This window comes from Jaculus jaculus, chromosome X, assembly GCF_020740685.1.
Source record: "Jaculus jaculus isolate mJacJac1 chromosome X, mJacJac1.mat.Y.cur, whole genome shotgun sequence".
NCBI classification, from domain to species: domain Eukaryota; kingdom Metazoa; phylum Chordata; class Mammalia; order Rodentia; family Dipodidae; genus Jaculus; species Jaculus jaculus.
Window position 1 is genome coordinate 71937370 of NC_059125.1, and position 14781 is coordinate 71952150.

Sequence of the window (14781 nt, forward strand, 5' to 3'; positions counted from 1 at the left end):
AAGATCATTATAAAGATAGAAAATGACAAGAGCAAAAGTAACTGCAGCTTGGCAGAATGCTGCATATTGAAATCCCACCAATTGATAGCCTGAAGCAAGACTGCCAAAGGTTTGCAGTTTGTTTGAGCTACACAGGAAATTAATGGACCAGTCAGGGCTACACTGCAAGAATCTATCACAAAGCCGGGCATGGTGGCGCATGCCTTGAATCCCAGCACTAGGGAGGCAGAGGTAAGAGGATCAATATGAGTTCGAGGCCACCCTGAGACTACAGAGTGAATTCCAGGTCAGCCTGGGCTAGAGTGAAAACCTACCTCGAAAAAAACAAAAAGAATCTATCTCAAAATATTAAAGAAAACAAAAACATGGGAATTTACTTAGAATAAGTGTTCAAGAAAAGCAAGAGAGGGGGCTGGATGGATGGCTTAGTGGTTAAGGCAGTTGCTTGCAAAGCCAAAGGACCCAGGTTCAATTCCCCAGGAACCATGTTAGCCAGATACACAAGGGAGCACACGTGTCTGGAATTTGTTTGCAGTGGCTGGAGGCCCTGGCGTGCCCATTCTCTCTCTCTCTCTCACTCTCGCTCTCCCTCTTTCTCTGTCAAATAAATAAATAAATAATATTTTTTTTAAAGCAAGAGAGGCCGGGCATGGTGGTGCACACCTTTAATCCCAGCACTCGGGAGGCAAAGGTAGGAGGATCACTGTGAGTTCAAGGCCACCCTGAGACTACAGAGTTAATTCCAGGTCAGCCTGGACCAGAGTGAGACCCTACCTCGAAAAGCCAAAACAAAAAAAAAACAAAAAAAAAAAAAAAACAAGAGAGACCAGTAACAAAAACACAGAGAAGGGCTGGAGAGATGGCTTGGCGGTTAAGCGCTTGCCTGTGAAGCCTAAGGACCCCGGTTCGAGGCTCGGTTCCCCAGGTCCCACGTTAGCCAGATGCACAAGGGGGCGCACGCGTCTGGAGTTTGTTTGCAGAGGCTGGAAGCCCTGGCGCGCCCATTCTCTCTCTCTCTCTCTATCTGTCTTTCTCTCTGTGTCTGTGGCTCTCAAATAAATAAATAATTAATTTTAAAAAAAACACAGTGAACAAGGAATGAAAGTCATAAAAGATGAGGTCAATGAGAGAGAAGTGGCTGAGAATACAGACTAGTATAGACTGTTTCAGTTACTTTCTCTCATTGCTAGGACAAAGCATCTGGAGTTTGTCTGCAATGGAGGCCCTGGCATGCCCATTGTCTTTCTCTCTCTCTCTCTTTTTCTCTCTCTGCCTTTTTATCTCCCTCTCTCAAATAGATAAATAAATAAATAAAATATTAAAAAATAAATAAATACTTTTTAAATATGAGCTGGGCATGGTGGCACACGCCTTTAATTCCAGCACTCAGGGGGCAGATGTAGGAGGATCACCATGAGATCAAGGCCACCCTGAGACTGCATAGTGAATTCTAGGTCAACCTGAGCTGAAGTGAGACCCAACATCGAAAGACAAAAAAAAATAAATAAATAAAACATAAAAAATATGAAATAAGGAAGGGTAGGACCCCTTACAACATGCTACTACCAACACAAAATGGCCTGGATATCTAAGACCTCACCATGCCTGATACCACCTACACAAAACCATCATAATAGGAGGAAAAGATGATGACACCATAATAAAAGAGAGATTGATTGAGAAGGGGAATGGTTATGATGGAGAGTAGAGTTTCAAAGGGGAAAGTGGGGGAGAGAGGGAATTACCATGGGTTATTGTCTACAATTATGGAATTTGTCAATAAAAAATATATGAAATAAAAGCCGGGTGTGGTGCTGCACTCAGCAAACACAGGAAAAGAATTGCCATGAATCTGACAGCAGCCTAGAACAACAAAAGTGAGACCTCACCTCTAGAAAAAGCAAGAAACAGGGAAAAAATGAGCTGGAGATGTGGCTTAGCCATTAAGGTGCTTGCCTGCAAAGCCTAGCAACCAGAGTTCAATTACCCACTACCTACATAAAGCTAGATACACAAAGTGGTGCATGCATCTGGAGTTTGTTTGAAGCATCTAGAAGCCTTAGTATCCCCATTCTCTCTGTCTTTCTTCTATCTCTCTCTGCTTTCAAATAAGTAAATAAATTAATAAGTAATTTTTTAAAATCATGATTATTTTAAAAAGAGAAAAATCTATGAAATAACTCTAACTAATCAAAATTTTGATGTGAAAATTTTCAGATTCAGTATATGTTATGCCCTTTCTAATTGGTCCCCCATAAACAGGTGATATATCAATAAAAAAGCAGACAAATATAAGTAATGACCTCTTTTAAAATGTTTTCCGTGGACTGGGGAGATGGCTCTACAGTTTGAGACACTTGCTTACAAAGCCTACCAGGCCAGGTTCCATTCCCAAGCTGCCCAAGTAAAGCCATACAGAAAATGTGGCAAAAATATCTGGCATTTATTTGCAGTGGCAAGAGGCCCTGACACATCCATACTTACACACAAGCACACACACACACACACACACACACAGACAGACAAATGAATACAATTTTTTAAAAGTGTTTTCATTAACCCAAGTGTAGAAGTTTTATGAAGAGTTTTTGCTTCCCACTCAACACAAGTAAAAGAGTAAAACTTCGTCTTATTAAATGAACATCATTTTGGACATCAAGAACCTTCAGCACAAATACTGGGTCAAATACTATATGGACATTGTATTTTATGTTAGGTATCATATTGAAACAGGATCACACCAGACATAGTGGTGCCCATTTTTGGTCCCAGCATTAGAGTCTGACACAGGAGAATCACCCTGAGTTAGAAGCTAACCTGGGCCTACAGAGTGAGTTCCATGTCATCCTGGGCTACACTAAGACCCTGCCTCAAAAATAAATGGACATCAGGGAAATGTAAATTAAAATGACTTTGAGATTCCATCTCACTCTTGTCAGAATGGCTATTATCAATAAAATAAATGACAATAAATGCTGGTGAGTATGTAGACAAAGAAGAACCCTTCTACGTTGTTGGTGGGAATGTAAGCTGGTACATCCATTGTAGAAATCAGTGTACAGATTCCTAAGACAGCTAAAAATAGATTTACCATATAAACCAACTATACCACTGTTAGGCATATAACCTAAGGACTCATCACACTACCTTAGGGATACTTACACATCCATGTTTACTGCAGCTCTATTCACAATAGCTAGGAAGTGAAACCAGCTACATGTCTCTCAACTAATGAGTGTATAATGAAGATGTGGAGTTCTATTTAGTGGCAAAGAAAAAGGAAATTATGAAATTTGCAAGGAAATGGATGGAACTGGAAAGGCTTATACTTAGTGAGGTTACCTAAACCCAGAAAGCCAAACACAGCATGTTTTCTCTCATATGTGGATCCTAGATACAAATGTTTGAACTTGTATGTGAGTTAGAATAAAACTCAGTAGCAGAGGCCAGGCCTAAGTGAAGTCAGGGGAAGAGAATGAGTAAAGGAAGGAAAGGAGAGGGTTAATCAAAATCTAAGCAGGGGGCTGGAGAGATGGCTTACTGGTTAAGCACCTGCCTATGAAGCCTAAGGACACTGGTTCGAGGCTTGATTTGCCAGGACCCACATTAGCCAGATGCACAAGGGGGCACACACGTCTGGAGTTCATTTGCAGCGGCCGGAAGCCCTGGTGTGCCCATTCTCTCTCTTTCTATCTGCCTCTCTATCTTTCTGTCACTCTCAAATAAATAAAAATGAACAAAAAAATTAAAAAAAAATCTAAGTGGGTATAAATAAGTCATATGAAAACCTGCCTTAATGGGCAATGGCACACCAGAAGCTATAGATTGTTACTAGAAAATTTTCAATGTCAGGGATGGGATATCTTCCAGTGAGTTGTTGGCCAGAGAGGTCCCCAAAACATTACAGGCTATTGCCAAGGCTTTTAGTTTCCCACGAGGAATAGATGGTAAGACCCTACTGCTGTAGACTCCACATGTTTGGGCTGGATGGTCACTGAGAAATCTTGCTCTAGCTGAGCTGAAAATCTCTCTGTAGACCAGCTGATAGAAAGCTAAAACAAACTAAGCTGCATGCAGCTCCATGGGAGAGTGAAATCACCAATGGAGATAAACAACAGTGGACGCTACAAGCCTTAAGTTTGGCCAGCCAGGCCAAATGAGCCAACAGGTGGTATGTCTGTTATGGGGGAAACCAATTGCTCTCTAATGGAACTGGAGGCCCACTCCACGGGAGGAAATACATGCCTTATACTGAAAACCTATGACTGAGGAAGTCATGAGCCCTAGGGGTGTAATGCCTGCTGGTGTCTGGATAAATACATATCTTATGCTTGCCAAACTGCCCACTAACCACTTTTCTTAATGTTCATACCCATATATTAATGCTACTCTCTCTTTTAGTTAGAGAAGCTTCTCTTTTCAGATGGAAGTGACCTCTGGGATGTCTCAAAAGGCACCATAGGGCTGAGAATAAGTGGCAGAGGAGTGCTCAGCATGCAAACATCTTTATCATACCTTCTTCCTACCATCTTTTCTGCAATGGACCCTAAGAGCCAAAGGAAGGATAGGAGGACTCACAATGCACTCTTCAAGACACAAAATGCCCTGAATATCCATAATCTTGCAGTGCCTGGCACTACCTATATACAACCATCATAATAGGAGGTAAAGGTGATAACATCAAAATAAAAGAGACTGATTAAAAGAGGGAGGTCATATGATGATGGAACATGGAATTGTGAAGGAGAAAGTGAGGGGTGCAGAATTATCATGGTTTCTTATCCATAATTGTGGAAGTTATCAATAATAAAAAATAAGGGCTAAAAAGATGGCTTAGCAGTTACGGTGCTTGCCTGCAAAACCAAAGGACCTCCTCAGTTTGATTCCCCAGGACCTACGTAAGCCAGAGGCACAATGTGGCACATGTATCTGGAGTTCATTTGCAGTGGCTGGAGGCCCTGTCACACCCAATCTCTATATCTCTCTCTATGCCTGCATCTTTCTCTCTCTCAAATAAATAAATATAAAATACTGAAATTTTAAAAAGAGAATAAAGTTGTATGTGGTAGTGCACACCTTTAAACCCAGCACTCAGGAGGCAAAAACAGCTTCAGGTTTGCTGAAATGAACTTCCAGGCCAGGCATAGTTATTAAGGAAGGGATATTTATTTATTTTTTTTATTTCTTCCTCTTTTTATTTTTTTATAATTAACAACTTCCATGATTGTAAAGAATATCCTATAGTAATTCTCTCCCTCCCCCTACATTCCCCTTTGAAACTCCACTCTCCATCATATCCCCCCCTCAATCAGTTTCTCGATGTCATCTTTTCCTCCTATTATGATGGTCTTGTATAGGTAGTGTCAGGGACCGTGAGGTAATGGATATCCAGGACATTTTGTTTCTGGAGGAGCATGTTGTAAGGAGTCCTAGCCTTCTTTTGGCTCTCACATTTATTGAAGTTTACAGTTTCATAATGGTAGAAGAAGTTGGCCCCCTCTTTAAAGGACCAGACAGAGAAAGAAAAAGCCACAAGCCACAAGTCAAAACAAGTCACATAATACACTTCAGGAAATCTAGGCAGAAGTAGGCACTGCATATCTTTAGATTGGAATTTCAAACCCACCACCACACCTTAGGGCTGGACCCTAAGATCCACCCAGACACTGCCTCCAGCCAGGTGGCTGCAGATGTAAACTACAAACTAATGAAACACTGAATATATTGAGGGCCATCTAGTAAATCTATTACCTTTTCCCCCTGGACCCCAATAGATTCATAACCATCACACATTGTAAATTATATTCAGTCCAACTTCAAGGGTCCCCATAGTCTTTACCAACTTAAGATAGTTCCAGTCCTAAGTGTGATCTGAGATTTAAGATCATCTCATAGCTACGAGTCCTTCAAAAATCAAACAAGTGATATACTTTCAACAAATAAAGGCACAGAGTATACATTTTCAACTGATATAAGGCATAGAAAGGAGGGATTAGAACAATAAAAACTCAACTACCAACAAGCAATCATCAAACTTCTGCAGTTCAAGTCCAATATAACCAGAGACTGACAGTCTCCAAATTTTCCAATTCTGCCTCTCCATCTGGGCAGGGTAGCCAGGGAAAACTTCCATCCTTAGCTAACAGCCTCCGTGGTATCCCTTGCTCAGTTCTGGTATATACAAAACGTCTTTAGATCTCCATGCAAACTACAGTCCATCTTCCAAAGGCTCTTGTAGACTAGCAGGGTCAACAAGCCCTGCCTCGTTCCACATCTCAGCAATGACTCCTAGAACCGTGTTATACTTCATGACCACTCCACACATTTTTCATGCTTCCAAAACTAATACCAGCTGTGTAGAACACAGCCATATTCTTAATTCAGAGAGGAAATAAATCATAATTTTGAAAAGCAGATTCCTTCTCCACTCAAGTCTCCCAAAAGGCCTTTGCGTTTCTACCGTAGTCTTTCCTTAGGCATCCTCTCCATTGTTTTAATGAAAAGAAGTTGTGCCATCTTCCTTAAGATTACTAATTTATTGACAATAGCAGCTTCAGTAACCCAAAACCAGTCTCAGTGCCTGTAATTTAAACTTGTTTGAGGATATCCAACTTAAAAAATCTTAAATCTCTCAGTCTAATATCTTTAGCCAAGCACATCAGTCCATTACAAATTTACAAAATTACAAATTTAACCTTGAACAAACTCTCTGGGCCTGGACAGCAGAGCACAACCAGCCTTTATGCCAGTAGTCCAGTTCTGACAATGTCCTCTGCAGTCTTTCCTTCCCTTTAGAAAGCTCATAAACCAAACCTCCAAGTTCAATTCTCTCTGCACTTAGCATGTTCAAACTCTCATCAGAATAGTCCATAATACTTAATTACCACTCCAGAAGGCATCTTCAGTTGTTAAAGTACGAAGTCTATTTCTCAAAAATAAAAGTTCCATAAGACCAAAATCCACATTCATCTCACCCCACATTCTGGTACTAATTTCTGTAGCAAACAGCTTCCAGTTTGCTGAGATATACTTTCAGCCCAGGAACAGTTATGGAAGATGGAATATTTATTGAAACTTAAAAATCCAGGGGAAGTTTCAATAATGGTGGAAGAAGTTGCCCCCCCCCCCTTAAAAGGACCAGGCAGAGAGAGAAAAAGACACAATCCAAAAGCCAAAAAGCCACACAGCACACTTCAGGAACTCCAGGCAGAACACTTTTGCTTATCTTTAGATTAGAATTTCAAACCCACCACCACAATTTAGGGCTCGATCCTAAGATCTACCCAGGGACAATGCCTCCAACCAGGTGGCTGTAGATGCAAACTACAAACTAATAAAACACTGAATATATTGGGGGCCATCTACTCAAACTACCATGCAGGTATAGGAACACTGCTGTAAGCTTGAGTCCAACCTGAAACTACACAGTGAATTCTAGGTAAGCCTGGGCTTGTTTGAGAAGCTACCTCAAAACCACAAAATAAATAAATAAATGAAAATCTCTGACACTAAATCATAAAATTACCCTCTTAATAATTAACCTATACACATACATAGTAAGTATGACTGACACACATCTTGAACTAAGTATTAACAAAGTGTATGTAAATATGCATGTCAGAAACTGTTGGTATCCTGATTATAGGTACTATTGGGCATTTAAAGTTTATTCCCTATTCCACATACACATAGTACAAACAAGTTTTCTATTAGAAGAACTTTCTCAGTTATCGTTTTTATTCATTTCTAATGGGAATATACACCTGAATTTTATTTCACTTATATTTTTATTTTTTTTTTGGTTTTCTAGGGGAGGGTCTCATGATAGACCAGGCTGATCCATAATTCACTATGTAGTCTCAGGGCAGCCTCGAACTCACAGTGTTCTTCCTACCTCTGCCTCCCAAGTGCTAAGATTAAGGTATGTGCCACAATGTCTGGAGAGATTTTTATATTTTGAGGCAAGGTCTCACTCTAGTCCAGGTTGACCTAGAACTTACTCCACAGTTCCAAGCTGGCCTCAAACTCATGATGATCCTCCTACCTCAACTTTCCAAATTCTAGGATGCCCAGCACACCTGTTTATCCCAAGGTAGGGTATTACTCTAGCCCCGGCTGACCTAGAACTCACTCTATAGTCCAGGGCCAGCTTCAAACTCATAGTGATTCTCCTAACTCTGCCTCCCTTGTGCTCAGATTAATAGCATGTGCCACCATTCTTGGCTTACAGCTGATTTTTTAAAAGAATCTGTTGTCATTCTTTGTGCTACTATCAATACAAAGGAGAGAATTTTCAGCTTTGTTTCATAAGCTAGAAGCCTTATCATTTTCCTCACCTGTATGGAAGTAATAGAAGCAGAATGTCCCTGAAGGACAGCAACTGGTGCACAAGTTCGAAGACACCATACTCTTACAACCTTATCACAGCTGCCTGCGGCAATGAGGGTATTTTCATAGTTAACTGCCATGTCAGAAATCTCAGCAGAGTGCCCTCGAAGTGTAGCAAGGAGGCGTCCATCATCTGTAGCCCAAATTTTCACCAAACAGTCATCTGAACCCTACAGTAACAGAAAAGGAGAGAGAAATTATAATGAAACATGAATTTTCTATTTACACCACACAGAAATGAAAAAGTACAGAGTAAGAATCTTATTAACTTACTTTTAAATGTTTACTTTTTATTTTCCTGTATATATGAGGTTCCATTAGCAAATAAAATTATGTTCCAATAAAAGAACTGGCAAGACTAAACTAACAATAGCATTTATGGGAAATCTCAAAACTACTACTAATCCTAGAATCTCAAAACATTTTAAACTTACCCTTAAATAATTTGACATTAAGTATGTCTGCAATTACTTCTCACCATATGCCTAACAGCCTTTTTTCTTATTCATTTGCATATTTTTTCTACAAATACTTCAAAATTTATTTTAAAGTTTATATTCATTTCTCATGATACCTTGGTCCATTAATAATCTCTAGTGAAAATCTTGTTGAACTTCCTATTAAAGGTTTCAAATAAACCATTCATGATGGTACATGGCTTTAATCCCAGCACTTGGGAGGCCAAGGTAGTAGGATCACTGTGAATTCGAGGCTACCCTGAGACTACATAGTGCATTCCAAGTCAGCCTGGGCTACAGCTAGACCCTACCTCCAAAACAAAACAACAACAACAAAAAAAAAATTTAAAAAAAAAAAAAAAGGTTTCAGCCAGATGTAGTTGCCCATACCTTTAAGCCCAGCATTGGGCAGCAGTGGTAGGTAAAATGCCATGAGTTCAAAGCCAACTTTAGACTACATAGTAAATTCCAGGTCAGCATGGGCTAGAGTGAGACCCTAACTCAAAAAAATTTTAGAAAAAGAGTTTCAAATAAGCTTTAAACATAGTAGATGAAATTCTATTTTAATATTGTAGAACAATTATCTGTTTATTAAAGACGACTGTCATCAAGACCAGTAATATCCAAATACGTAACCTGACATACTTAAGAGACATATGTTGTCAATGGGAAAGTCTGTAAAAAAAAAATGTAAGGAGTTTTTCAAAGTGTAAAAAAAAATTTCCTTTGTTGTTATTATATAAACAGAAACAACTATGCTATTCTCCATACATTTATGTTAACATAGTGATCAGTATTTCTTAGAATTGTCTACAATTATAGAAGATGTCAATATTTTTTTTAAATTTCTTAGAAATACTGAAGAGCAACAATTTTAATCAAAAGTAAAAGGCAAGATCTAGTTAATATAAGTCCAATTTTAAAAATAACTAGTGCTAAAGTAAAAGAAAAATTTATTAAATAACTTATCTTCAATAATATACAGTTGAACTATGCAATCATGAAGGTGATTCAACCATTAATTAAACCAATACAGCAGCACTCAGGGTAAGTTACACACTGACAATACATTTTAATAAATGTCTATTAAATGAAATGACATTGAATATACTTGTTTCACATGAATTAACCATCTCTAGCACATAAGGCCTTCTGAAGATTTAACTTTTAAAATTAAATTTCCCAACATAGTTCACCCTTTACAGATATAAAATTAGAAAGGATTTTCAATTCTACCTAATCTGTCTTGCACTAATATATCCAAATAGAATAGATATGATGGAGAGTAGAGTTTCAAAGGGGAAAGTGGGAGGGGGAGGGAGGGAATTACCATGGGATATTGTCTACAATTATGGAAGATGTCAATAATGTTTTTAAAGCAAAACAACTTTAGAGCTCTCATTTAGTGTAATTACAATAAGACAACAGGCAAAAATCAAACCCCCAAAGACCAAAAATAGAAGGACTACTTACAAAGAATAATACCATATCATGACGTCTAGCCTCAACTGTAAATTTATAATATTTTTATATCATAAAATTTAAACTCACTGTAAAAATTCGTCTCCCACTTCGGTCAAATGCTACACAGTAGACAGAAGATAAGTGCCCCAGAATTCTCTTGTGCATTTTAATATGCTGGTAAGCAGATGAAGGAAAAACATGGCTGAAGCGACTACAACCAGTTAATTGCCTGGCAGAGGTGATATTCACTGCAAAAAAAAAAAAAAAAAAAAAGTAAAGTGCCTCTTAAAAATCTAAAAAGGAAAACCATAAAATTACAAACAGTAAGACAAAACAGGGTACATATTCACTCTACCAATTCCACTCAGTGAAAACTCCAAATTCTCTTGTACATTCCTTTATTTGCTAAACTCAAGATGACTAATCCAGAGTCATAAGGGATCTAATAACTCCGCTTGGCTACCTGTAGTTTTTTAAGCAGTCTCATTTTTCATTTTTCTCTTCTTTTTTACTGTCTTCTTTTTTTAGACATTTTTATTTATTTATTTTCAAGCAGAGAGAGACAGAGGAGGCAGACAGAAAGAATGGGTGCACCAGAGCCTACAGCTGCTGCAAACAAACTCCAGATGCGAACATCATTTTGTGTATCTGGCTTTTACATGGGTACTGGGGAATCAAATCCAGGTTATTAGGCTGTGGGCAAACACCTTAACCACTGCACCATTTCTCCAGCCCTCCTTCTTCTCCTTTTTTTCTTGTTTTTCAAGGTAGAGTCTCACTTTAGCCCAGGCTGACCTAGAATTCACTATTGAGTCTCAGGGTGGCCTCAAACTCACGGTGATTCTCCTACCTCTGCCTCCCAAGTGCTGGGATTAACGGCATGCACCACCACACCCGGCTTTCATCTTCCTTTTTATGTATGTGTGTGAATTAAGTGGGGTTTATAGTGTATATATGTGTGCACACCATATGTGCACATGTACAGCAGAGGCCGGAGCAGAATGTCTGGTGTCCTGTATAACACTTCTGCTCTGTTGGAGTCTCTCATTGAGCCTGAAGTTACCATTTTCAGTCAGACTGGTGGACCAATGAGCCCCAGTAATTCTCTTTTCTCTGCCCTATCAGGACTAGGGTTGTAGGCATGTGTGACAAAGCCCAGCATTTTAACTAAATACTCAGGTCCTCTTGCTTATGCAACAAGCAATCTTACCCACTGACAGATTTGCACAGTTCATTTTCCCTTTTTTAGTGCACAATAGTCAAAGATGCTGCTGACAAGCTATATATATATATGTAAGCATATAGCATGATACAATTTTAGAATTACAATTTTACCTGACTAAGCACCTGTATCTTAGAATTATGTGGGATATTTTATGAAATTCTGTCTTACCTCTTTACTATATAATAACCCTAAAAATCCAAAAGTAATGAGACCTATACAAGTGAAAGAGACAGGAAGGTTTAACACTGCATAAGTCTAAAGAATAAAAAAATCCCTTTATAGATATTTTGTTTTATTAGTTCTTCCCATTTCATTTTTGAATAGGGAGTTTCTTCTACTAGTTTAACAAAGAACTTTTAAAGCTTTGCCTCCTGACTCATTTTGTATGTTCTTTTTAAATCCCCTAATTTTAAATCAAGATTGTAACATAAGTCTGAATAGTTCTCCTACAAATACCACCTCAATTTTGTTCATTTCTAAAAGGAGAATTGTGATTTACAGCCACACAGTTTCCCTATCAAATTTTCTCATTTTATTCCCTAATACACTCAAAATACTTTATTTTACACATAATAGTACATTTTAGGGCTGGAGAGATGGCTTAGTGGTTAAGCGCTTGCCTATGAATCCTAAGGACCCAGTTTGAGGCTTGATTCCCCAGGACCCATGTTAGCCAGATGCACAAGGGGGCGCATGCATCTGGAGTTCGTTTGCAGTGGCTGGAAGCCCTGGAGCGCCCCTCTCTCTCTGTCACTCTCAAATAAATAAAAATGAACAAAAAAATTTTTAAAAAATAATACATTTTACTCAAAACATAGGTTCTCAATATGCTCAAAATCACCTAGAGGCAAAGTAACATTTTGCCACACTGCAAAAATGATAATGTACAAATGAAAACATTTTTATATTTAAGCAAGATAAAATTAAGGTGTGAATTGAGTTTAGCTAATATAATGAGCCAGGCATGGTGATGCATGCCTTTGATCCCAGGACTCAGGAGACAGAGGTAGGAGGGCCTCTGTTAGTTCAATCCCAGCTAGAGACTATAGTGAGTTCCAAGGTCAGCCTGGGCTAGAGTAAGAGCCTACCTTGAAAAAAAAAATAATACCCGGGCATGGTGGCACATGCCTTTAATCCCAGCATTTGGGAGGCAGAGGTAGGAAGATCACCATGAGTTCAAGGACACCCTGAGAATACATAGTGAATTCCAGGTAAGCCTGGGCCACCTTCAAAAACAAACAAAAAAAAATTAATAATGAGAGTCACACTACAATCAAGCATGAAGTCTTTCAATGTCTCACTATCCAATGAATAACAAAATCTCTCAAAGTTAGGCCTGTTGGCCATTTTAAACTGATAAAATAACAAAGCATATGAATGTTAAACATCAAACTCAGAGAAACTCTAAAAGTACATCATAAGAACACATTGCAAATCTGAGTATTAATATCATAGTATAAGTCACTGAGTTAATGGCTAATGATAGAAAGAACAGAAACTGAACAATAATAAATACCAGATAAGAGGATTTATTTTTAGTAGCTGTTGCACAGCCAGCCAAACAAATTTCCATAACTCTAAGAAAACATGAGCAGGCAACATAGCTTTGGGACTCTGGCAATCTTCCTCTGTCAAATGTTTCTTACTACTTTGAGTTCCTTGAAACAATCAACAAATCCTTCTGCTTTCCTTTATTCCTTTCATTCTTGGCTGATGGAGGAAAGACAAGTTATGCTATTTTAATGTATAATTTTTCAGCTGAGGAACAACTAACCCTTCAGGGTGTATGATTCTTTGCTACAGGGGCTACTTGCCCACATCAGGGTACCCAGCGGCAGCTTTAGTATCTATCCACTGGACTACATTAGAACCCCAGCTTTAAGCTAGGAGAAGCAAAATACTTCCACATATTGCCCAACATGCCTTGGGGAAAAAATGCCGCATTTTAAGAATCAGTGTTTGGGCTGGAGAGATGGCTTAGAGGTTAAGCGCTTGCCTGAGAAGCCTAAGGACCCCGGTTTGAGGCTCGATTCCCCAGGACCCATGTTAGCGAGATGCACAAGGGGGCGCATGCATCTGGAGTTCATTTGCAGTGCCTGGAAGCCCTGGCATGCCCATTCCCTCTCTCTCTCCTCCTCCTCCTCCTCTCTGTCTGTTACTCTCAAATAAATAAAAATAAAAAATATTTTTAAAAAAAGAATCAGTGTTTGAAGCATAAAAACAAACATAACACAAGTAGAGTATCATCAGCAAGAAGGAACATGTGAAACAGCAACTATGAGAAGTAGACAGAAGTAGATAACAAGGCAATCTATGAAGAGAAAAGATTGCCTTTTGTCACCCGTTACCCAGCTTTTGTTGTTGATGTTTGTTTTTTTCTTTGTTGTTCTTTTGAGATAGGATCTCACTGTGGCCCAAGATAACCTGGAATTCACTATGTAGTCTCAAGGTGGCCTTGAACTCAGCGATCCTCCTATTTCTGCTTCCTAAAGTGTTGGGATTAAAGGCATGTGCCATCACGCCTGGCTTGTTGCCTAGTTTTTAATGCACAGATACATAACTTCCTTGGTTATATTTATCCCAACATATTTTATTATTTGATATTGTCAATTGGATAGATTTTATACTTTTTGTTCTATTTCTTGGTCTTTATTTTGAAATTTTCTTCTTTGACTAGTTCATTGTTAGGATATAGAAACACCACAGATTTTCATATTGCTTCTATAACCTGCAAAATTCATAGTGAAAGCTAAGCTTCCCAATCCTCCTGACTCTCTCCCAAGTACTGGGATTACATGCATGCACCAACACACCTGTCTAGTACTGGACTGACAAGCTGTGGTCTCAAAGTATGATACAACTTAATGGCGCTGGCAGACACAGATACAGCATAGGAACCAGGGGCTTGTAGATCCATGATAATTCTGCCCAGAAGCAGGTAGAATCTCAGTATCTAAGAACAATCTAAGCCCCAGGGTCATTCTGAACACCACACTGACTGGATACTTAGAGCTAAGCTGGAAAAAATTACTCTCTTAAGCTGAAATAGTGGTAACATACACATACCAGACTCCCAGTATACCCAGACCTATACATAATCCATTGGTGAAATACAGAAGTGACTACAGCTTCAGAGAAAATAAAAGGCTGCTTAGGATTTCTTAAAGACAGGCATAAACAAAACTACATTAGCAAGACTGTAATACATCTTAGCCTGGAATCCCCAAATTATATCACAAAACAAGA

At 38.8% G+C, this 14781-nt stretch overlaps 1 protein-coding gene across 1 annotated transcript in view; it reads right to left on the reverse strand.

Annotated features, from left to right (window-relative positions):
• Brwd3 (bromodomain and WD repeat domain containing 3) overlaps positions 1–14781 on the reverse strand; it is a 162077-nt gene that overhangs the window by 96789 nt on the left and 50507 nt on the right. Inside the window, exons 7-8 of the mRNA XM_004669595.3 lie at positions 10398–10558; positions 8337–8558 (exon numbers count right to left, since the gene is read on the reverse strand). Coding sequence (XP_004669652.1) covers positions 8337–8558; positions 10398–10558 — 383 coding nt within the window. The remainder of the gene's footprint in view (positions 1–8336; positions 8559–10397; positions 10559–14781) is intronic.